Source organism: Cryptococcus neoformans (assembly GCF_000091045.1).
Source record: "Cryptococcus neoformans var. neoformans JEC21 chromosome 11 sequence".
Classification (NCBI taxonomy): domain Eukaryota; kingdom Fungi; phylum Basidiomycota; class Tremellomycetes; order Tremellales; family Cryptococcaceae; genus Cryptococcus; species Cryptococcus deneoformans.
Genome location: NC_006680.1, coordinates 781,906 through 803,212, shown reverse-complemented (window position 1 = coordinate 803,212; position 21,307 = coordinate 781,906). Strand labels below are relative to the sequence as shown.

The 21,307-nt window shown below is 47.7% G+C and overlaps 5 protein-coding genes and 1 pseudogene across 5 annotated transcripts; 4 read left to right on the top strand and 2 right to left on the bottom strand.

Moving 5' to 3' along the window:
• Positions 1-1,374: 1,374 nt before the first annotated feature.
• CNK02730 (sugar transporter, putative) lies at positions 1,375-4,008 on the top strand. The gene is made up of 10 exons (XM_567870.2): positions 1,375-1,733; positions 1,790-2,118; positions 2,181-2,315; positions 2,366-2,468; positions 2,523-2,911; positions 2,969-3,199; positions 3,254-3,285; positions 3,335-3,377; positions 3,433-3,554; positions 3,609-4,008. Exons 1-10 carry the CDS (start codon positions 1,720-1,722, stop codon positions 3,846-3,848), a joined length of 1,638 nt encoding a protein of 545 aa, XP_567870.1. The 5' UTR covers positions 1,375-1,719; the 3' UTR covers positions 3,849-4,008.
• A 49-nt stretch (positions 4,009-4,057) lies between these two features.
• Positions 4,058-9,555, bottom strand: CNK02720 (conserved hypothetical protein). Its single transcript, XM_024658091.1, has 4 exons — positions 8,739-9,555; positions 8,590-8,688; positions 4,708-8,533; positions 4,058-4,635 (listed from the first exon to the last, which is right to left on the bottom strand). Exon 3 carries the CDS (start codon positions 8,007-8,009, stop codon positions 4,722-4,724), a length of 3,288 nt encoding a protein of 1,095 aa, XP_024513745.1. The 5' UTR covers positions 8,010-8,533; positions 8,590-8,688; positions 8,739-9,555; the 3' UTR covers positions 4,058-4,635; positions 4,708-4,721.
• Positions 9,556-9,697: 142 nt separating this feature from the next.
• Positions 9,698-11,332, top strand: CNK02710 (annotated as a pseudogene).
• Positions 11,333-11,599: 267 nt separating this feature from the next.
• Positions 11,600-13,491, top strand: CNK02705 (hypothetical protein). Its single transcript, XM_024658813.1, has 5 exons — positions 11,600-11,943; positions 11,995-12,211; positions 12,285-12,457; positions 12,648-13,054; positions 13,110-13,491. The coding sequence occupies exons 1-5, from the start codon at positions 11,769-11,771 to the stop codon at positions 13,287-13,289; spliced, it is 1,152 nt and encodes a 383-aa protein (XP_024514647.1). The 5' UTR covers positions 11,600-11,768; the 3' UTR covers positions 13,290-13,491.
• A 1,278-nt stretch (positions 13,492-14,769) lies between these two features.
• On the top strand, positions 14,770-18,968 carry CNK02700 (endopeptidase, putative). Its single transcript, XM_024658090.1, has 7 exons — positions 14,770-15,141; positions 15,359-16,183; positions 16,233-16,416; positions 16,466-16,534; positions 16,588-17,088; positions 17,151-17,316; positions 17,369-18,968. The coding sequence occupies exons 2-7, from the start codon at positions 15,383-15,385 to the stop codon at positions 18,621-18,623; spliced, it is 2,976 nt and encodes a 991-aa protein (XP_024513782.1). The 5' UTR covers positions 14,770-15,141; positions 15,359-15,382; the 3' UTR covers positions 18,624-18,968.
• On the bottom strand, positions 18,969-21,077 carry CNK02690 (expressed protein). Its single transcript, XM_567868.1, has 3 exons — positions 19,784-21,077; positions 19,640-19,729; positions 18,969-19,588 (listed from the first exon to the last, which is right to left on the bottom strand). The coding sequence occupies exons 1-3, from the start codon at positions 20,657-20,659 to the stop codon at positions 19,115-19,117; spliced, it is 1,440 nt and encodes a 479-aa protein (XP_567868.1). The 5' UTR covers positions 20,660-21,077; the 3' UTR covers positions 18,969-19,114.
• Positions 21,078-21,307: the final 230 nt, after the last annotated feature.

Sequence of the window (21,307 nt, the reverse complement as noted above, 5' to 3'; positions counted from 1 at the left end):
TCTTCCAACTCATTAACACGCCAAGGTGGCCGATTAGGTCAGAAGTGTTATCTCATGAACCAGCTGTCGCACCCGGGATAACAGTTCACCCATTGTACAGAAGTACGTATGAGCGTTATTTCGTGATTCGAGAGAAGGATTCCCATGAGTTACACGTACAATCTTCTCATGTTTCTTCGTTGAACTAACTTTTCATCGTTTCCATTTGCCATTTTTTATTTCCCATTTCCATTTGTCATTTCAAAGATGTAAAAACTGCCAACCATGTCAACAAACAAAAGACCACCGGAGACGTGCTGCCGAGACCCTAGGTCATCATCTGCACATTGCTAGTTGCTCACTGCGCATTGCTAGCTGCTCACTGCCCACTGCTTACTGATCACTGTTCATTGCCTACTATTCACTTCTAATTGCTTATCTCTTTTCCGGTTTCCGGTCCGGCTCCTATTTAATCTCTTGATGGCAGAGGCAGTTATTACACTATTCATACGGCCGCTTATCCCGGTACGAAATGTTGTACTTGTTTGATTTATGTCTATACGCGATTTCTAGAATTGGACCAATAAAAGGGGGTGTGGCCCAATAAGTTGTAAGGTACCCAGCATAAGTTTGTAAAAAGGGATATCATGCCCCAAAATCCTCTTTACGATACAGATAATAAATACTCGATCAAGAGGCAGGTCACGAGGCCAAGTTTCTGTATTGAACTTCTATATTATCTCGCAGGAGCGGACCGCCGGCAGCTTTCGCAAACGCGGCACGGGTCCCAGGCGTTCCTGGTGGTCCCCTCCTGCCAAGTACTCTAATTTAAGCAAACCACATGCCACATGGGCGGGTATCTGCGCATATTCCGGTTCCACAGGCTCAGCCCGGAAAATCAGTTGGAAATTCCAGACACAACAAAAGCAAGGAACGAATTGCGCAGCGTCAGCAATGAACAATAGTAGGGACGGGGCCAGTGTCTTCTTCCTCCTTTCTCTTCCAAGAGCGTCCGCCCGCCATCTGTCATGATCTCGGGCCGGGAGTGATGATACAATTATCCAAGGCACAAAGGGGAAGAAGATGAGAGAGATCAACGATCAGAGTTGAGAGCGTATGCATACGGCAGCGGACCGCAGGCAGAAACGAGCGTTCCTTATTTCTGTTTGTGCCCTTTTTGGCAATCATATCACCTTCCATTTTGCCCGGAAGATGGTTTGGCACATAGCGAACAAGGCACATGACATCTGCAATCAATTGGGGTCTCCCAAATACCCCCTGGGGAACCTTCAGGGTGGGGCTGGGGCCCTTGCATGTTTTGCGGCGGCGAATTGAATTTCTAAACCTTTTTGGCTTCGATGTTTCGGCCTTCTCTTCGTCGACCGCTGCTTAATCCTTTCCCCGCCTTGTTTGATTTATCAAGGTGGCAATCAAATACTTTGATTTGAGTTTTTTTATCAGGAGACGCTCCAATTTTTCGGACCGACAGTCACCGACGGCCCGTTGAATGTCATGTGTGACGGACGACTCCTTATTATTATGGGCGGCTAACTGACGCTATGGGTCCTGGGAATGCTATATATACATGAGAGGTTAAGAGAAGCAAAAGCAGATCAAGCCAATCAGTGGATTTCATACTCAAACGCTTTCGCCTCTTGATACGGAGTATTACCCACCTGAGTCTTACTTGACCAACTTCAATTTTAACGCGGACTCAGTAATAGATCACTCTTCTTCAAGATGGTCGGTTTTGGGTGAGTAACCGGAGTTACTCCACATTGGCCAAGTTTTGACAGCCACATTATCACAGATCTAAGCGCCTTCGCCAGGAAGCAATGGAGGCCTCCATGGTTCCCACATCTGATTCGGAGCGACGACCATGGCATGCCCACTCTCGAGCGTATCTGCTCGCTAGTGTAGGCTTCCTAGGTATCTTCCTTTTCGGTTACGATACTGGTCTTGGTGGAGGCGTCATCGCTCTTTCTTCTTTTGCCACATCTTTTAACATCACTGGAACCAGTGACGAAATTGCGGATTTGCAGGGTAACATTGTTGCTATCCTACAAGGCGGAGCCTTCTTCGGTGCCATTATTGCCGCTTGGGTCAACGACTGGTTGGGTCGAAAGTACTCTCTTATGGGTAAGTTAATTTAATTTATGAATCTCCAGGGTACAGTTGGTTTGGAGCTAATGTGTTATCAGTTGGATGCTGGATCTTCATCATCGGTGCCTGCTTCCAAACTGCGGCCAGCTCTCAGCTGTCATGGGTATACGGAGGACGATTCACTTCGGGTTTCGGAGTAGGTCTCATGTCAGCTGTCTGCCCTACCTATGCCAGTAAGTGATTTTAGCATTGCCTGTGGTCGCAGAAGCTAACGATAGCACAGGTGAGATTGCGCCTAAGGAAATTCGTGGCCGAATCACTGGTATGTTCCAGGTTATTGTCGTCATCGGCGTTGCCTTCTCCTACTGGATTAATTATGGTGTAACGTACGTGTCTTGTTTTAGATGGAAACGCTTGTTGATTTTGCTGATGTTCCACAGCTTCATGGACCAAAACCGAGGGAACATTGTGTGGCGAATCCCCATCGGCTTCCAGCTCGTCCCTGTTGGTATCATGGTCATGCTCTTGCCTCTCCTCAAAGAATCCCCTCGATGGCTCGCAACCAAGCACAAGGACGAAAGAGCACTTGCCAACCTCGCTTGGATTAGGAAGCTTCCCGTCACCGACCAGTCTGTTCAGCTTGAATATGCTGAAATCGCCGCTGCTATCAGGGAGGAGGAGGAGGCTACCAAGGGCGCCTCTTGGAGGGAAGTTTTTGCCAAGGGTAACCCCATCCGATTCATCATCGCTTTCGTTGTCTTCACCCTTCAGCAATGGAGTGGTCAGAACTCTATTTCTTACTATGCTCCCATTATTTTCCAGTCTATCGGTATGTCTTAACACTTCCATGTAAGCAGGCGAATCACGCTGACTAACTCTATAATAGGTATCAGAGGTAGCAAGTCTGGATTGCTCGCCAGTGGTATCTACGGTATCGTCAAGATTATTGCCACCGGTACTTTCATCGCCTTCGGTATTGAGAGATTCGGCAGGAAGAAGCCTTTGCTCTTGGGTGTCAGCCTTATGTCCTTGTTCCTTTGGATCATCGGTGCCATCTTCAACACCCACCTTCCTGACAAAAACGCCACTACTACTTCCGCTGCTTCCATCGCTATGGGTGAGTTTCATAAGATTCTAATAATTTTAATAAAAAAATACTGACATAATCCAGCTGTCATGATTTACCTTTTCGTCATCCCTTACGTGAGCAATAAGCTGTCAATTTGTCAAACGCTACTAACCTACATCACAGTGCTTCTCTGTTGGTCCTCTTCCATGGGTTATCTGTTCTGAGAGTGAGTGATTGTAGCATTTACAGTATAAACAGGCGTCTGACTTGAGCTTGAATAGTCTTCAACAACCGCACACGTCATTATGGTCTCATGACTGCCGCCGCCACCCAATGGCTCTGGAACTTTGCTGTTACCAAGGCTACCCCTCTCATGGTCATTCACATGCCTAAGGGTGGGATCGTAAGTAGCAATTACTGTTTTATGATTTATCTCAAGAGCTGACAGTGCGATTAGTTCTTCTTTTTCGCTGCTATCAATATAATTTCGTTCTGTCTCGCCATGTTCCTTCCCGAGACATCAGGTGTCTCTTTGGAGTCTATGGACGTCATCTTTGGTTCCGTCACCAAGGAGGAACGAGAGGCCGAGATTGCGAGACGAGCAGTCGAGCTCGAAGGCCGAACACTCGACGAGGAGGAGAAGCATGGAGCTGAGCACCTGGAGCACTTTGACGAAAAGGAAAAGGAAAGGGTTTAAAGGATTTATAGGTTATCTAATTATTTGTCTGGAGGGTTATTGAGATAGGGTTTTGAGTATCTTGGTGTATACTTTAGCGGTGAAACGATTATCGGGTCTTGTAATAATCAGAAAGCTCATGGTACATCTGATGTATATGCAACTGGTACATCTATTATGCGCTGAAGAGGTCAAACATATCTTTATTATTGGATTATACATGTGCTTTCCTAAGGTTTCCAGCATTACTTTGCAGCCACAGAAACTCATGGCACGAGTTGCTACCGGCACGATTAACAAAACATACTACATTCCCTATCTGCAAAATTGGCAAAGGACTGACTTGAGCCAGCTGACAATTTTCAAGCGGTCATCCTGCTTTTCCACTCCCTCCATCATAGTCGTCATCTTTTTACAGTTTCCACAATACTTGCAGGTCCGTCCTCCGCGATCTTGATTTCCTTTCCCTTGAAGATCAGTATTTCATAAGTTACTTTGGGAAAGGTCCTCGAGCTCCCATTGCTCGCTCTCGTCTTACCTTGCACAACCCTTCTACATAAACATAACTCACTAGTATATAAGCTTGCCTGATCTTCCCAAGCATAAATACTTCCGCCCTATACCATCCACCGACGGACAAGTGTCAAGGAGCATATCATACACATACTTCATTGCTTAATAAACTACGGCTTTCCATCTCGTCTTCAAGACCGGACCTTGTTGGGAACGAGTCATAACATTCATATCAGTGGACGTCCCGCACTCATCAGTAGCACTTCTAGCAAGATTCTGATAGGCTTTACAGCATCTTATATTGCAAGAGAATAAGATGGGTGATTAGTGCGTGATAAACATATATGACCTCGTACAAAGTACTCACCACTTCGGATACGACTAGGCATTCCATACAAACATTCCGATCAACAAGGCACCCAAGAAATACATTGCTTGAACAGTACTAGACGCGTAGTCAGTCTTTGGCACGTCCAGACTAGGCTGTCTCTGGCTAAACAAAACCACACCAAGAGCGGCGAGGCCCATTCCCAGCAAGACTCTCCCATCTCCGAACATTACATCTTCAAGACTCCAAATTAGAGACTCGCCTGTCTCAACTACACCGACAATTAACGGAGTCAAACCGCGCTGTGCTCCTGATATGGAGACTTCTGCAAACGGGGCGATGGTGCTTGACCAGCCAAAATGCCAGTCGCCGATAACTGCACAGATGAGGAATGAGGCACTTAGAAGGATGAGTTGGGAGGCTGGTGGAAGATAATCTGGCTGTGAGTACCTGCGTTCGGGGTAATCCATTACCTGGTCTACGATCAACGGCAACGCAACTATGAAACATGCAAAAATCATGTTCCAAAGACGATCGGGATTTGCAGGACCTGTGAAACGAAAGTTGATTGGCTCCCAAATTCTCTCCTCCTCCAGCACAGGAGGAGAATGCGGTCGATTGAGTAATTGCTCGGCAGCAAGCGATGATTCCTCGACAGTAATCTCAACCGCCGGTTCACTCGATGGTTCCCTTATGTTGATGGGATTACCGTTTCCCTGAGAATTGACATTGTTAATGTGAATGTGTGCTTTTGGTTCAGGTTGTTCATTGACTACCCATCGAGCGCCAGACGAGCTTGCCCTTGGACTGGTTGTTGCCCTTTTTAGACCCTTCGAAGCTGCCATAACGGGTGACGCAAGTATATCTCCAAGCCCACTACCGGTCAGAATGGACGGGCGATTCGCAGCCGGGTCATAGATGATAGGCATTCGAGATCGGCCCGTCATGGCAAGCAAGGGAAGAAGAAGCAAGAGACCGATTAGTATATGAGAACTGAACCACGATCTTTCATCGTCTTTCTCGTTTTTCGTTTTGCTGGACCCAGAAGTTAATGATCCCTTTCCATCTTTCTTTGGATCATCCTTCTGTTCGCTTTTATCCTTCTTGCCTTCTTCTTTCGTCCCCTCTCTTTCCTTGTCCTCTTCATACTTCTTTTCATGCTTCCGTTTGTCATTTCCGGACTTCTTCGATTCCTTCTTGTCGCCTTTTCCTTCTCCCCCCCTTTCCTCTAATACAGACCCTTTTCCTTTTTTCTCACTTTTCCCATCATTTTTCTTGTCTCCTGCCAGTTTCTCGTCCATTTCCTTGTTATCTTTAGGGTTTTTATCCATCTCTTTCTTTTCACCTGGCTTATTGACCGCTTCTTTCTCGTTTGCAGGCTTTTTACCAGCTTCCTCATTCCTATTTTCCGCCTTTTTGTCACCTTTTTTGTCTCCCGGCTTCTTATCGCCCTCCTTGCTTCCAGACTTTTTCTCTCCAGCTTTTTTGTCGTCTTTCTCCTCATTATTTTTTTTATCTGTCTTCTTATGGTCAAGCCTTTTGTCCCCACCTTCCTTATCTCCAGAAGAAGGCTTCTTTCGTCCGCTTTGGCTTTCGTCGTCCTTCTTGTCACCTCCGGCCACTTTTTCGTCATGTTTTTTCTCTCCTACTTTCTCATCGTGCTTCTTTCGTCCGCTTTGGCTTTTGTCGTTCTTCTTGTCACCTTCGGCCACTTTTTCGTCATGTTTTTTCTCTCCTACTTTCTTATCGTCCTTCTTCCTCTCTCCCTCCACTTCCTTTTTCTCCACTTTTCTCTCTGCCTTCGTGTCTCCGGCTTTTTTATCATCTTTCTTCTCTGCTCCAGCTGCTTTCTTCTCTGCTCCAGTTGCTTCCTTGTCGTCTTTCCTGTTTCCTCCGGCTGCTTTCTTATCGTCCTTGTCTGCTGCGGCAACTTTCTTATCATCTTTCTTTTCTGCTCCAACAGCCCTTTTCTCATCTCTCTTCTCGCCTGTAGCGGATTTCTTATCGTCCTTATTTCTACTTGCGCCTGCTGCTTTCTTCTCATCTTTCTTTTCCCCTGTTGCCTTTTTATCCTCCTTTTTATCGCCAGCAGCTTTCTTGTCGTCTTTCTTTTCCCTGCTATTGGAATTCTTATCTTCTTTTTTCTCGCCCCTGCTTGCTTTGTTCTCATCTTCCTTATTCCTTTCCTCCTTCTTATTCCTTTCCTCCTTCTTTTCCCCACCACTGCCCCTCTTGTCTTCCTTCTTGTCGTCTGAGGACGAAGACTTCTTCTTAACGTCTTTCTTCTCCAATCCTTCGGCTTTGTCATCTTTTTTCGGATCTGATTTCTTGTCGCCATCAACTTTGTCGCTTTTCTCGGAAGACTTCTTGTCATCGTTGGGTTTTTTAGACTTGCTGCTGCTCCCATCTTTTTTCTTCTCCCCTTCTCCTTTACCTTTCAAAGATCCCTTGTCATCATTACCCTCGGCAGCGTCATTCTTTGAAGAGATCCTTGAACTTGATTTCTTCTTGTCTTTATCATTATCTTTCTCATCACCGTTTTTTCTTCCTGCTTCTTTTTTCTCGTTGTCTTTGTCGCTTCTTGATTCCTTTTGTTCCTTCTTCGTTTCTCCTTTTTTTTTACTCGATTCGTTCTTGTCTTTACTGTGTGATCTACTCCCTGGGCTGTCTTTTCCCTTGTTCTCCCCCTCCTCCTCATCGTCGCCTGACCAGCTCGCGTGTATCGCGAAAAGAATAATAAGGAGTAAAGTGAAAGCGAGTCCGACTCCTGACCAATCGATGTGCTTCAGGTCAGTGCCCTGGGTCAGATCATCTTCAAGAGTAGTATTACTCCTCTCAGTCGAGTTTGTTTCTACAGGCATTTGCTGATGCAGACACTCTGATTGATGCAGGTCACAGTAATGTTGTCTAAGGTCAGACGGCGTTGGGTACCAATTGGTTAGGGGAGCAATGACTACTTGCTGATTGCCACTTTGACTTGTTGGGGAGACTGCGGAGTCTCTGAGGTTGGGCACTGCATGCGATGAATATGGGATCCAAGACTCTTCGGACCACACATCATCCTCATCGTCAATGTTAGGATCTATCCAGTGATCGTCTATAATGATGCCATCGAGCGCATCGCTGTCTTTGTATCCTTGAGGAACAAACTGATACACTGGCTGAAATGGTGGCTGGTAACCTTCGGGGTGTCCATAATCCATCGGAATATCGTACCTTGCTGGTGGTGGGTACTCGTCGGATGGGAGGTATTCTGGTGTCGGAATATATAGGGGATCAATATATTCGGGTGAGAGGTATTCTGAAGGTAACCCCTCTTCATAGGAGGGGTACGGCTCCATTTTCCGGATATCGCCAACCGCAATAAATTTGTGAATACCAACCTGAACCTTTTAAAACTTTGCCTAACACCGCGACTCCAGATTTGCTGCGACTGACAGCCCTATCCTTTTTGTTAATGTGAAGGGAAGGCTGAAAGGAGGTCGCGGAAGACAGCAAAGTGCTTCACAGATGAAAGAATGTTACGTCGATCTCTCGGCAGCTATTCTACTCCGTTTGGCCAGCAAAAATGGTTGGCATAGTGGATTCACACCCAAAGTCTAGAAGATAGATGATAAGTACAATAAAAATATTTCGAACCCTGCAAAGGAAGACAAGAATCAGGACAGGTGCTTTTTTGCCAAGTCTGGTTTCTTTTCTTTCCCGTCGCCTTTATCGTTAGCTCGCGAACAAATCAAATAAATTAATCCGATAGCTGCAAAGCATAAAATGATAGTAGCTTCTTGCCAATTGTCGATGGCCATATTATCGACATATTCGGCAGTTGAGGGAGGGGCTATAACTGGTGGCGCTGGCGGAGCAGCAGCTGGAGCAAAATGGATAAACTTTCAGAAGCCCTGTATCGGTAGAATTGTAGCTCACGGGGTGGCCGAAGGACGACAATTTCGGGAGCTTGAGGCGAAGCAGCTTGAATGACCTTGGTCTTGGAAGATCTTTTACGCGCAGACATGTGTTGAATGGCTGTTACTGGTATTAGAAACCTGAATGAAAGTAGTTCCATTGCGACCCACTTTGAATATTCACCGCTGGTTTAGACTTTCGACTCCTCTTTTTGGGCGCCCAATCGTTGTTTTGGTTGCTGTTTTGATTATTGTTGTTGCCGCTGTTTTGTAAACTTTGGAATGTCTGTTGTGTCATCGCTGCCATCTGTGCTGCTTGCATTTGTTGCGAATGCATTTGCTGCATCATCATCTGATTCATCATCATCATTTGCATCTGGTTCGCTATGTCTGTTGAGCTAGATCCGGTATCTTTTCCCTGAGTTATGATTTGAATCTGTTGAGGCCTGTACAGACACTAATTAGCTCATCATCGAAGCTGGATAGAGTGAGGCTCGCTTCTCTGGCTCTTTAACCCCCCCATATTTCTTGGCACGCCGCTGAGAACGGTAGGAGCGATCCCCATCGTATTCCTCAGAGTTCCTTGTGGGGAAACGGGCCGCCGAGTCTTGCCTCGGAGAGTAGACCTGATCCGCTGTGTGATGGTAGTAATGCGGATTAGGAGGGGGCCATTGATGTTGCTGTGGAGCTTGAGAAGAAGGATGTTGGTGCCGTACTTGAGGGGGAAGCACTTGCGATTGAGGGTCCGGAGCTAAGGGCTGCTGATGAATGGCTGGCGAGTTTGGTTGGTTATGTTGAAAGTAGTCGTGTGACCGTTGACCCTCTTGCTGACCTTGTGCACCATTATTGGTATTCCCAGGTGCTGGTGAGATGTCTGAGGAATATGGATTATAATCTTCTGATGGTGGTTGCTGGTCCTTGTAAAAGTATTGGTCGGGATATTCTGGAGTGTCTTGAGGGAAGCTGCTGTATTGAGGTTAACATCAGGAGAAATGCGTGCGAAACAGAAAAAGCGATGAGCTTTGAGCAATCTTACCTCGGGAATCCGCCCGGCATTATTTGTTCCGGAAGTTGTGCTGCCATGGCGATGGACCGATTTGATGTTCGTGTTGAATTGCTCGTCTCTTACATCCGCATCTCTATATTCACTGGCGTACGGCTGCAGCTATACATATCAATGGTCGCACCTAGACAGCGCAGGTTCAAAGGAGGCAGTATGAGTTTACAAAGGATATTCATGCCATCGCACTCCAAAGGATAATCATTCTATTTCTGTAAAACCTTTCGGTTTTCATGTTTGTCACAGAACCAAGGGCTGACTGGTTTAGAAACATGGTAGCATGAGAAGAATATACATTTTCATCGGATATACAACCATGTATGAAATTACAACAAGCCTATCAAGCTGTACGATGCCATCTGTCTCACCGCGCTACTACAACTACTATGTACCACCGCAACAATACTGCAACAATGTCATCCGCTTATTGAAATCTACCTTCTGACCAACTGTTCAGCCATATGAGCTGCATAACCCCATAGGGGTCCTCCCGGAAGCGACGCATAAGGTACCTCAGCCTTACCGACGCTGTAGCAAAATCGCCTGTGATCGGGTTTCTGGTATCTGAGATACTTTGGCTGACCATAAGAATGACCTTGGGGCATGACTGACCCCCATCCGAAAAGCGGGCTAGGCCCAAACCCCAAGTCTTGAAGAGGTTTAGCTGGAGCAAGAGGGTGGGGTCTGAGGCGGGCGGGACCTAAAAGAGGTAAAGAGTGGGCGTGCATTGTTGGGTGGGAAACGGCGCCAGCGAAGAGGAAACTATCCTCAGGATTGTCATAAAACATCTGTGCCCTCTCAGGATCTAGATTGGTGTATCCAGGATGAGTGCAGTTATTAGCTATGGGGAAGCCTCTTTCAGGATTGTCGTGGAATACTTGGGTTCGCTCCCGAGATGGCAAAGAGTGTGCTCGACGTGTGAAGGCTTCTGGATGAGACGAATAATAGCGTTGGTGATGGCAAAAGGCGGGGGCGGGATATCTTGCGCAATCCTCCCCGTCGTAATGGCGATATGAGGTAAGTGTGAGGCGGTTTCCGTCCATTGTACACAACACGGAAGACCTATGGAATTTACTTGACTGACGAGCTTTTATAGCCTTCAGCTCCTGACGAATAGCATCATATAATAGTATCGCCGGTCAATGAACTTACGATTAGCCCGGGCTGATCAAGAAATCAACCTTTGATTCCATCCTTTCAATCACCCCTGCTGTGCAGCCGACCGTCTTTAAGTGTCCATCTATAATTTCCGGATATATTGCCTGTCCGAACGGTTTCGTCATGCACGACGGCACGGTATACATCGAGTCATGATACAGAAGCGCAACTACTTGCACACGGCTTCATAAAAAGGTACAGTAGAATAACAACAAACACTTCTTCTTTCACTTATTTTCTCTTTCTTCTCTGCTGAAACATGGTGTATTTTGGAGATGTCATATTATCTCTCGATCACCAGTAGGTACCAGACATGTAGCTGTAAGGTCCGTACCAGGATCCTGTCCAACCTGTTCCATAGTTCGGTCCAACGCCATATCGACCCCAGCCATTATAAAGACCGCCATAAATGCCGGTGTAGAAGGGCATGGAGGAAACCAGAGGGCCAGCCGCGGAGTAGACGATCATTCTGCTGGCAGTTAGCATCTCATATGTACAGCGTGGACGGTTATGGAGGGACTTGCTTGTTATATGTATTTGTTATGTGCGTCAAGCAATGTACAGCTCAGCTGCTAGTAGGTCTTTAAGCTGTTCGCAAGTAGTTCGTCGATGCTGTTTGAAGATTAGTGTCGGTCCACGACGAGGTATTTATATCTTAATCGTGACGGGAAAGTTTGCGATTGAAGACCCAAACAATCAATATAACCCTCCTTCCTTTGAAATTATGCGACTCGGAGGTGTGGGGGTCCACAACAAATGTCGCGTAACCATTGTCCTTTGTGACTGATGTCCATCCTTTGCGATGTATCACCAAAAGACCAGTTTCCAAGGCTTTAATAGCGTTGTAAAGTGTATGAAACGATACGTGGCAGTTGGAGCCTGCTAGTGTATTCGTGCTACTAGGTCACCGGATCTCACATTTCCACCAAGTCGCGAGGGACATAGAACGTTTGCGAATGGCCAACTCAATATAGTGAAGTAGGATGAGTAGCTCAAGCGATACAAGTGTCGATGTGTATATAGGACCGAGCTCACCGCTATTAGCCTATACACCTTCACGCAATGGTGCCTCAGGTTCAGCATGGTTCCAGAATGAGGATGGCTCAAGCGAATGTGAAGGATCTTCAACGTTTGCCGTCCAGATAGATTCGCTGTACTGTGAGTTGCCTAGTAATAACATTCAATAGTCATGGTTGACGGGTTGCAAAGTCGGCGACATTGCATTTTACTGGTCATCCTCGGCATCCTACTCTGTCCAAGCGGGTCTTGACGGATCACTCCAAAGTTGTTCGACCAGCTCCGGCGTCGCAGCGCTTACTTCAAGTTTTGGAAGTCATTCGGCGAGGTTGGAGTGTGCTGGAGATGGGTCATCCTCGGGATTTGAATTGACTGGAGTCAAGTTGAATACGCAGGTCGTTTCATATGGGTAGGTGTGAGGGATTTAAGAAAAGCCAACGGAATGTAGACTGATGAAGAATTGATTTCTGTCACATTGTCAGGAGCCCATACAATTCAACCCTTGACGATGCTTCATCTGAAGTCACTTACAGCGGATTTGCATCTACATCCTCATCACAATCGACTGTCCCTGTCATAAAAGGAGGATCCTTCTACCAAGATACGGTGAGCTACACGTCGAGCGCAGATGCATCTGCGAGCTTCACCTTTCAAGGTCAGTCCCTCCCGCTCACTTAGCAGCGGTGGCACCCGCTATCTTCGGACTCGTCGTACTACTCGTCAGGCCGACGGGCTGGAGTAACCTTTCCTTCGTAGTTCTTTCGTTCTTGACTATTCGTGATTTCCTTCACTCGTTTCCCAGTAGACAGACACGTCGGAAGGTAACACGTTGACATGAACTACAGGCTCTGCTATCTACATCTTCGGCATGACAGGGCCCGAATTTGGCTGCTTTTCAATTTCAATCGACTCGATCACTATTGGCATCTACAACGCCTCGACAACATTTGAAACATACCACACTCTGCTATTCTTCACCACTTATCTCGATGCCTCGAATGAACATACAGTCAAAATTACGAACGAAAATGATGGGATGCTACTGGCCTTGGACTACTTTGTGGCCGTTCAACCTGGTACTAGCAATAGAAGTGGGAACACTACTATCTCAGGAAGCACGACGACGAGCTTGGCAAAAGGAAGTACGGCAACTGCAGATTTTGGAGATGGAAACACGAACAGCAATCAGGGCTCAGGAGGTGACTCTACAGCTGCCATTATTGGCGGCATATTAGGCGGCTTAGGGGCATTGGTCAGTCTTCATCTCCCTGGTACTTTTTTCATGCCCAAACTGACATTAATTATAGTTCCTCATATGGTTTTTCTGGGCTTATTGGCGATGGAAAAAGGCCGGAGGCCAAGGGGAGCTTTTTGGTGCTATCTGTGGAGGAAGACGGAAGAAACCTGGACCTCCTCCTCCATCGGAGCCGAAACAGTATCCATTATGGCCTATGGTCTTATCAAGGCCTAAATACGCAGTAGGATGAGCCTTTATTTACAAATTACAGGGTATACATCTCCATTAACCTGTAGAAATGTGGTAAAGGAGATGATAAAAGAAGTACGGAAACAGTAATCAACAGCGCCAGCCTTCTTTCAAGCTCTTCATTCCAGTAACTAACTCACGTCACTGCTGTTTCCGTGTAAGCTGCCATGACTTTCCTTTTTTTCAGGCTGCATAGATCCCATGCATTTTTTACTACATTCTGCGAAACACAAAGAAAGTTTGGTCATATATGGTGGGTTGAAAAGTGAAGAAGCGGCCGTTTCTGTCATGCAACCGGATCTAATCTGAAAAAGCTCTTATGGTTTTCGTTTGTAGACGGAACCACAGGAAGATCTGCCTAGACATCAAAATGGTGACGCTGAGTGTAAGGATGGGAACGTACCTCCATGATACAAGGGAACATTTCGCTTTTTCGAGAAAGGGCAGCTAAATTATGTTATCTACAATACTCTCTGAAGCAATGCTGCTGGCGGTATAGAAGATTAACACATTAAAGTTTAAGGATAGGCGCGACAGCGCACCGTGCAGTACGCTTCTATAATCTATACTTGATAAGTACACCTGATGGCACAATGATGAAGAGCTCTGTGACATGTGTGAGGTGATGTGCATTGTACAATATATATCCTGCATGTCTGACCTGATGTTGCTCCAAGGTAATGAGACTCTCGCTACTTATCGTTCGGGTTCGCCGCTTATGGACGGCGTACGATTAATGTTTGGTGATGATGATAATGTGCAGTGCAAGGTACAGGACAGGACGGAAGATGGAAGCAAAGAGCAAGAAATAACATGTGAAGGAAGCCGAAAGGGATGGATGGGTGATGATGAAGGTGAATGAGAGGTTTTACATCAATGAAACGCGAAAACAACGCATAACACGGAATGTTCGGTAGTAGCGGAAGCGACCAACGACGGGGGATGAAGAGGGTACACCGACGAGTGGAGGAGAAGAAAAGTATATATTTCAGGGCCGGCCGAGCACTGAGCAGGAGAGACTGAGTAGAGAAAGCGGCGAATGAAAGTGCGATGAGTGAAAATCATCATTAATTTATTATTAATGTTTCCGGGGCTGTTTGTTTATTATCCTGCCAAGGCACATGACCGAAGAGTTCGGCCACAAACAACGAATGGCCGCTTCTTTTCGTCTCTTGTCTTCCAGTCCTGCGAGTCGGTCTGCGGAGCCCGTGAAGGACGACGGCCTGTATGGCCATATTCTGGTCTACACTCCGCGCGAAGCGCACACTCAAGACTGGATCACATACATAGATGTCCACAAAAAATTGCGGATCCCAAAAAAGAATGGTGTCGGAGAAATAAAATATGCCTGACGCGGAGAGGGGTCTGCCCTACCCCAGTTGTTCCTGTGTCCCTGATTTCCCAGTCGTTTTGCGCTGGTTGAATTCTTTTCGTGCGCCCTCCCTCCGCCTTCCGCCCTGTTCGCTCTCTCCTATTATTCATTTTATTATTCGTTTACTCGTCCAGTCCGTATAATCCGTATCCTTCTTCAGTCCATCCACAAACCCACATTCGCCTCAATTATCCGTGTCTCCTTCAGCCCTCGGCATCCTCACCGCCACACCGACCGAGTCGCCAGTCATCGGCTTATTCGACCAGTCATCCGACGTACTTCCGATCAGAAATTGATCAGCCCTCACCGCTTTTTGTCACAAAGGCCATTAATCAACTGACGCTCGCACTTGGACGCCCATTCACTTTCTAATCGCATTTCATGTGCCGTTACTGCTCGCGTACCCGACATCTCCAGTTCTGAATACACACACTGGGAGGAGCTCGAAATACACATTGTGTGATTGGGCGGGAACAACGAGGTGAGTCTTAGTTTACTTTTGTCCGGCGAGGCTGTGCCGGGTATCGTCGAATAGCGGATGGCTCTGTCTCCTTCCTCACTGTCAGAGGTCGTCCCCACACAGTGCCAGTTCAAGGATCTATCATCCCCAGTGTATAACACGTTCTTTTCGCCTCCCGCGTCGTCATCCACCAGTCTTCGTGTCAAAGCTTGGCGAACTGACGACTCTGCCTAAACAGACACATTTCCCTTACCCTCGCGCCATGCGTATCCTTCGAGATGAGGACCAACACGTTGCTGGACCCAGCTCAAGGCCATACGTCTACCAATCCATCCCGGTACCTACGGTTTCACTCAGACCGTCAATCCAATGCTCAACCTCATGTCCATTTTTGGATACATTTCCAGCAGACCCGATTGACGCTCGAAAACCACAAGTCACACAAGCTGCAATGCGCAGATTAAATGGAAGCAAGCTGAAAAATTGGGAAGTGACAAGACGGCAGGAGAATGAAGGAGACTTGCATGGGTCGTCATCGTCCACGTATAATGAAAGCGTCGCTTCGACATTCACTTCTGATTACTATCCTGCGACCACCGCCTCTTTTACAAATTCATCATATTCCTACAACCCATCCTCAACCTCTACATATTCCGAATACAACGCCTCAACTTCTCTTTTCAACGCCTCCGAACCGTACTACACTTCAAATCGTACGAGCACATCGGTATGGTCATCAAAAACGTCCTCAACCCATTCCACCTCGACAAAACAAGCATATACCCCAAGCTTCACTTCATTATGGTCTTATTCTGCCTCGAAAAAGACTGACACCGCTACTGCATCGAAATCCACGTCCTCTGCATATGTCCCGGGGGTGGTGTTGAATATGACGATGGGGGGGACTAGTGATACGCAGGCGGTGTACAGTGTCGAAATGGCTTTTGGACATGATGACGATAATTCTAGACGAAAGAGGGCTTTTCGGAAAGGAGCTTTATATGAGGAGGACGGGAGTACCCAGTATGTCAATCTGCAAGTGGATTTAGGATCATCGGACATGGTAAATTATGTCGTTATCTTCCAGGACATATACTGACGCATCAAGTTAGTGGGTTGCCACCACCGACTGCTCATCGAGCGATTGTCGGAATTCGCCGTATCTCTTTGACAATTCCCTCTCCCTGGATTCTGGAGTCGACGCCAATTTGACGTATCAATCTGGATCTGTGGAAGGCACAATATTTTGGGAAGAAGTGAATTTGGCAGGTTTCGGAATTGGTTTCCAAGCTTTTGGTGAGTCGTGATTCTGGAAAATGTAGGGATCGAGCTGACCAAAATGCAGTCGGGGCAACCGATGTCGAAAATGAAGATTTGGAAGGGGGGAATTTCTCTGGTGTCCTTGGCCTGGCCTGTATATCTTTTCAAAACATTTGATTTTGTCATTGTAGCTAATACTCGACGTAGTGCCGGCCAGTTCAACAATCCTCGACGAAATCGGAGGTACGACCAGCTCCAACCCCGATGGTGCTACTTTTCTCGATAACCTGTTCGGTTCTGGGCCTTCAGCACCAAGTAAACGACTGTTTGCTCTCTCGCTCGAACGTCGACAGGATGTCCGTACATCCTCTACCTTTGGTATCGGTGCTATCGATCCCACTTACTGCCCGTCGCCATGTAACCTCACTTACACGCCCATCATCGCTCAACCCAACTTGGGCAGTACAGGCTATTTGCATTGGAGAGTGGAGATGCAGGCCTTGACGGTCACGACTTTTAGCAATGAGCAGAGTGGGACAGGAGCGACGACAAAACGTATAGCGCTGGGTGCGAGCAAAGTTTATCCATCAAGAAACTATCCGTTGGCTGTGCTGGATTCAGGTGGTGTACAGATCTTAGTTTCGAGCAGGTCGTATGCGGATTCGATATACTCTGCTTTTGGTATCACCTCAAGCTCTGATGGACTTTGTAAGTTTGCTTCAGCTATAGGGATTGGGGTAAGGACTGAGATTGAGCTAACGGCAAATCAGATCGTATGCGTTGTACTCAGCAGCTCGCTTTGACGTTTACGATCGCCGGGCAGGAGATACCAGTCCACCCACTTGATATGACATATGCGGACCCGGCGGATATGAGTCAAAAGACGTGCATCGGGATGATCCAGTATTCAGATAACTTGGGTGACTCTGGCGATTTGTAAACTCCTTCCTTCACATTTGTTACTTATCACTCGCTAATATCGTTGTAGTATCCTAGGGAGCTCGTTCTTGAAAAATGTCTACTCTGTCTACCGCTATCCCGATACAGAGAAGCACAAAACTTGGCAACCCACTGTCGGACTTGTACCTTTGACCAACGCTTCCGTCGCCTCGCAAGACTTTTACTCTGTCCGAGTCCTGCACGAATCCCTCGGCACCGTGTCGTCCGACCAAGCCCAGTCGAGTAGTGGTGGTTCCTCTTCAACCAACTCTGGCGGTAGCAACGCTTCAGAAGGCGATACAAGCAAACGAGCCATTTCCTCCGCTGTTATTGCAGTTATCAGCGTGATTGGCTTTTTTGTGCTTGCAGCTGCAGCGTTTTGCGCGTGGTGGTTCTGGCTCCGACGCAAGTTTGGTGCATCAGGAGTAGTAGAGTACCAGACTGCTGGACGAAGACGACGACCGAGTCCTCAAGGACGAAATTCAGATCACAGCACGTCTACGCTTCGAAGCAGGAAACACGTTGATACCCTCCGACAGAAGAGTATGATTGAGGGATACGATATCTATAATGACCAGGAGTCGTGGGTCAGCGGTACCGAGGGTGCAGATTCGATTCGTTTGGGATACATCCCCGAAGCATTGGAAGAAGAGGAAGAAGGCGGTGGCATGGAAGGTACCGGTCGCCGTTCTTCCCGAGGGAGCTCTATAGCGAGATCGCTAGCGAGCAAGAGTGTTGGTGGCGAAGACGAAGGAGCAGGCGTTACTCTTGTGGATAACGTCGACCCACTTTCTCCTGGGGTTGAGAGCACAACGCCAGGTACTCGCGGGCGATCACCTGGTCGGACGAGCGCAGGCGCAGGCGCGAGCGCGAGCACCTCTTATTCGCCATTCGTTGACCCACCTACATCCAGCGCCTCTGATTCTTTCCCCGCCACAGGGCCAGCAACCACAGGTCCATATCCTTCCCCTCTCCCGTCGTCATATCCGAAATCACATTCCCATTCGCATAATAAGAGTCCTTCCTTGGGCATGTCTGGACCCTTCCCCAGTCCGCCCAGCAACCGATTCTCGACGATGAACCTTGATTCTTCGCCAATGTATGATATCAGAACGAGCGATTACTTCAGCGTGCCTGGGGCGCAGCGAGGTAAAGATGGGAAGAGGTCGTCGAGCTCGACGACTGGAAGGGAGAATGGTCATAGGATGGCCAGCCCCAGCAAGGCGTCGGGCAGGGGGTTGATGGACAATACGCTTGTGGAAGAGCCGGGAGACGAGGAGGAAAATCAAAAGGAGAGCAAATAAAAAAAAAGGAAGAGGGAAGAATTGACAAGGAAGAAAGTAAACGAACACTGAATCTGTGAGATATGCCCGACTGAGTCTGGTTTCATTTAATCGAACTTTTGGGGTTTCGCATCTATTTTAACAGGCAGGTTTTTGGGATTTTTCAGGCGATCACAAGAAGAAAAAAAAAAAGGCAACAAGAATACATGGACTTTATTGTAGCTGTAGGACAAGTTTTATATGTATGTATAATCGACAGAAGGGAACGATAAGAAATCCCTCCATCTGACAGTCTTTTAGCTTTGGACAATCTTCATAGTAATATAGCTCGCAGTGTATAATCCATGCAACTTTTATACATCTCGGAATGATACAAACGGGTAACTAAGTAACGGGGTACAACTCTGGTGATAATTATCCACGAAACTGAAAACAATGGTAAAGAGGGTACAACCTAACGCGAATCTTCCGGCGATATTATACAATGGGCAAAGAGAATGAATAGGTGATACTCAGGCCACTTGAAGCTCGAGACCAGGGGAAAGGCATCTACCTTCAAAACTTGAGAAACACTCCATCACGAAAGCTTCATCGTCTTCCTCAAGGTTCACTTTGTCACAGCATCCTGACTGTGATTGTGTTTGTGTTTGAGATTGGGATTGGGATTCCGAGACAGTCTTGACCCATCGCATCCACCCTACGAGCCAAGAAGGAATGAGCTTCTGACCAAACTGCTTGACCATATCAACCTCAATCTGGTGGAGTACGGTGAGGAAGACGGTAACAGACATGTCCGAAACAATCGACATGTGATCTTTAGACTCGTCCTCTGCTTCTTGCAATGGTGGTTGATGGGCGGTTTGACGTTCCAAAGCGTATTGAGGGTCATCGTTATAGTCGTTCAGGGTGCATTGAGAGGAGGACGTCGAGAGGTCCGATTGCTGCCAGCTGGCGATTAGAGAAGCGTTGGACTGAGAGTTCACAGTCTGGTGGCGAGGTAAGTCTATGATAAATATGAATTTGACCAGATGGCTTACCTCACAAACGCCGTCTGATGCAAACTGTACTCGCTTCTTGCCTACAAAAACTTTGCTTCTTCCCATGGCAGTACTTTCATCAGGAGTTTCCTATCAAAATATTAGCCATTATATAAAAAAAAGAGTGCACGAAATACTACCTACCTGATCCTGTACGCCTTGCTTGCACTCGTAAACAGGCAAGCTGACGTTTCTTCTTTTGCTTGGGACATCCTTCAAATCTCTTTCCAGCAACGACCCATCAAGCTGCGCTTCGATTTTGAACTTGACTGGAGCAGTGTATGCCTTGGACTCGCGATTGAGAAGTACAGCAGACAGAGCGACATCCTGCTTCGAGTCGCCAAAACGACGGCGTTTAGCAAGCTCCGGTTTCGCGAGGTAGTATGCAGATACGCCAAAAGGCAAGGGTGGCCGACTAAGAGTAATTGGAGTGGTTAAAACAGAGGAGCGGCTGGACTCCTCTTCACTGTCGACGGAAATGTGAAGATGAGGTCGATGGGACGACTTGTTGGCGCAGAAAGGAAGAGGTAGGGAGGACAAGGTGTCCGTCAATCGCTGAGAAGGCTGGGGCGCGCTTGAAGGTTGATTGGGTCGAGTAGTTTCGGTGCTGGTGATAGTAGCGTGAAGGAATGGACTAGGGCTGCCAGCAAGCGTGTTGGGTGGCGTTGGGCTGCAAGCAACCTTTTGTACGTTGGTAACAGTGCATCGGACTGAAGCCGGTGGGGAGAACAAAGGAGTATGTTTGGTTCCAGCCCCTTTTTCCTCGTGATCCTCATCGTTGTCAGCTACGAGGAAGGGGTTGCACTCGTCGAGGAATCTCGCAGGGTCATCGTGCCCCGGACCGCGGGAGCAGTTGCACTGATAAGTGGAAGAGCGAATCACTGGGGAAGAAGACCCGGAATGGAGGGGCGTCACTATACCTTCGGAAAGAGGAGAGTCGGTAGAGTCTGTCCGGACGAGGGAAGGAGCGCTGTTGTCGAACGAAGCAGAGCGAGCGTGGTGGGGCGCGAGTGCGGACATAATGGTGTGATTGCAGGAAGGAAGAAGAGCAAGTGGCGGGGAACTGGGTGGGGATATATAGCTGTGGGGTTGTGGTATTTTGCCGGAGCTACAGCGCTAGCCCCAGCGTCGTATCCGCCAGATCGACACCTCCCTCGAGTCCGAAAGACTGCATCCTGCACCCACTGCTATTTCCACAAACGCCTTGCATTCGCCCTGCTTTCATATACCCGCTGTAGCGCTGCATGCTTTGCACTTGGGGCGTCCGGCACAGTTGTAGGCTGCGTCGTTGCAGAGTACATCTCAAGGATCGCTGACTGTGAAAGCATATCCCAAGCGGGCCAGAGACGACACCCGTGCTCTTTGGCCAGCGCTGTTTCTGTACAGACCCTCGGCGCGGTGGCACTGGCGGCGATAGCGTTCTGCACGTCCCTGATCCATGTCGTCCGTCACGCCTCCTGCGCGGAACTGGGAAAGGTATCGAGCGTCCTTTGGTCGGTGTTGCGCCTCTCTTCCGTGTTGCGCCCTCCACAATTTCGCGCTTGCATTCTGCGCTTAACGATAGTCTCGCAGCAAGCGGCTTTTGGGCGCGTGCATGTTGGTCCTTTTCTTCTACAAGCCGTCTATTCCTCTGACAAGGTGGGAGATAAGTGTTTGGTAATAGGAAAT

What these genes read in the sequence shown, in the direction of transcription:
- CNK02730 (XM_567870.2), top strand. An exon ending in TGGATTAATTATGGTGTAAC is followed by an intron (nt 2,469 to 2,522) that starts GTACGTGTCTTG and finishes GATGTTCCACAG; the next exon opens with CTTCATGGACCAAAACCGAG. An exon ending in ACCTTTTCGTCATCCCTTAC is followed by an intron (nt 3,286 to 3,334) that starts GTGAGCAATAAG and finishes CCTACATCACAG; the next exon opens with TGCTTCTCTGTTGGTCCTCT.
- CNK02720 (XM_024658091.1), bottom strand. Translation starts at nt 8,009, where the DNA reads ATGGAGCCGTACCCCTCCTATGAAGAGGGGTTACCTTCAGAATACCTC.
- CNK02705 (XM_024658813.1), top strand. Translation starts at nt 11,769, where the DNA reads ATGAGTAGCTCAAGCGATACAAGTGTCGATGTGTATATAGGACCGAGC. An exon ending in ACGCAGGTCGTTTCATATGG is followed by an intron (nt 12,212 to 12,284) that starts GTAGGTGTGAGG and finishes TCACATTGTCAG; the next exon opens with GAGCCCATACAATTCAACCC. An exon ending in TGCGAGCTTCACCTTTCAAG is followed by an intron (nt 12,458 to 12,647) that starts GTCAGTCCCTCC and finishes CATGAACTACAG; the next exon opens with GCTCTGCTATCTACATCTTC.
- CNK02700 (XM_024658090.1), top strand. Translation starts at nt 15,383, where the DNA reads ATGCGTATCCTTCGAGATGAGGACCAACACGTTGCTGGACCCAGCTCA. An exon ending in ATTTAGGATCATCGGACATG is followed by an intron (nt 16,184 to 16,232) that starts GTAAATTATGTC and finishes GCATCAAGTTAG; the next exon opens with TGGGTTGCCACCACCGACTG. An exon ending in TTGGGTGACTCTGGCGATTT is followed by an intron (nt 17,317 to 17,368) that starts GTAAACTCCTTC and finishes ATATCGTTGTAG; the next exon opens with TATCCTAGGGAGCTCGTTCT.
- CNK02690 (XM_567868.1), bottom strand. Translation starts at nt 20,659, where the DNA reads ATGTCCGCACTCGCGCCCCACCACGCTCGCTCTGCTTCGTTCGACAAC. An exon ending in AGCAAGGCGTACAGGATCAG is followed by an intron (nt 19,730 to 19,783) that starts GTAGGTAGTATT and finishes ATATTTTGATAG; the next exon opens with GAAACTCCTGATGAAAGTAC. An exon ending in CATCAGACGGCGTTTGTGAG is followed by an intron (nt 19,589 to 19,639) that starts GTAAGCCATCTG and finishes CCTCGCCACCAG; the next exon opens with ACTGTGAACTCTCAGTCCAA.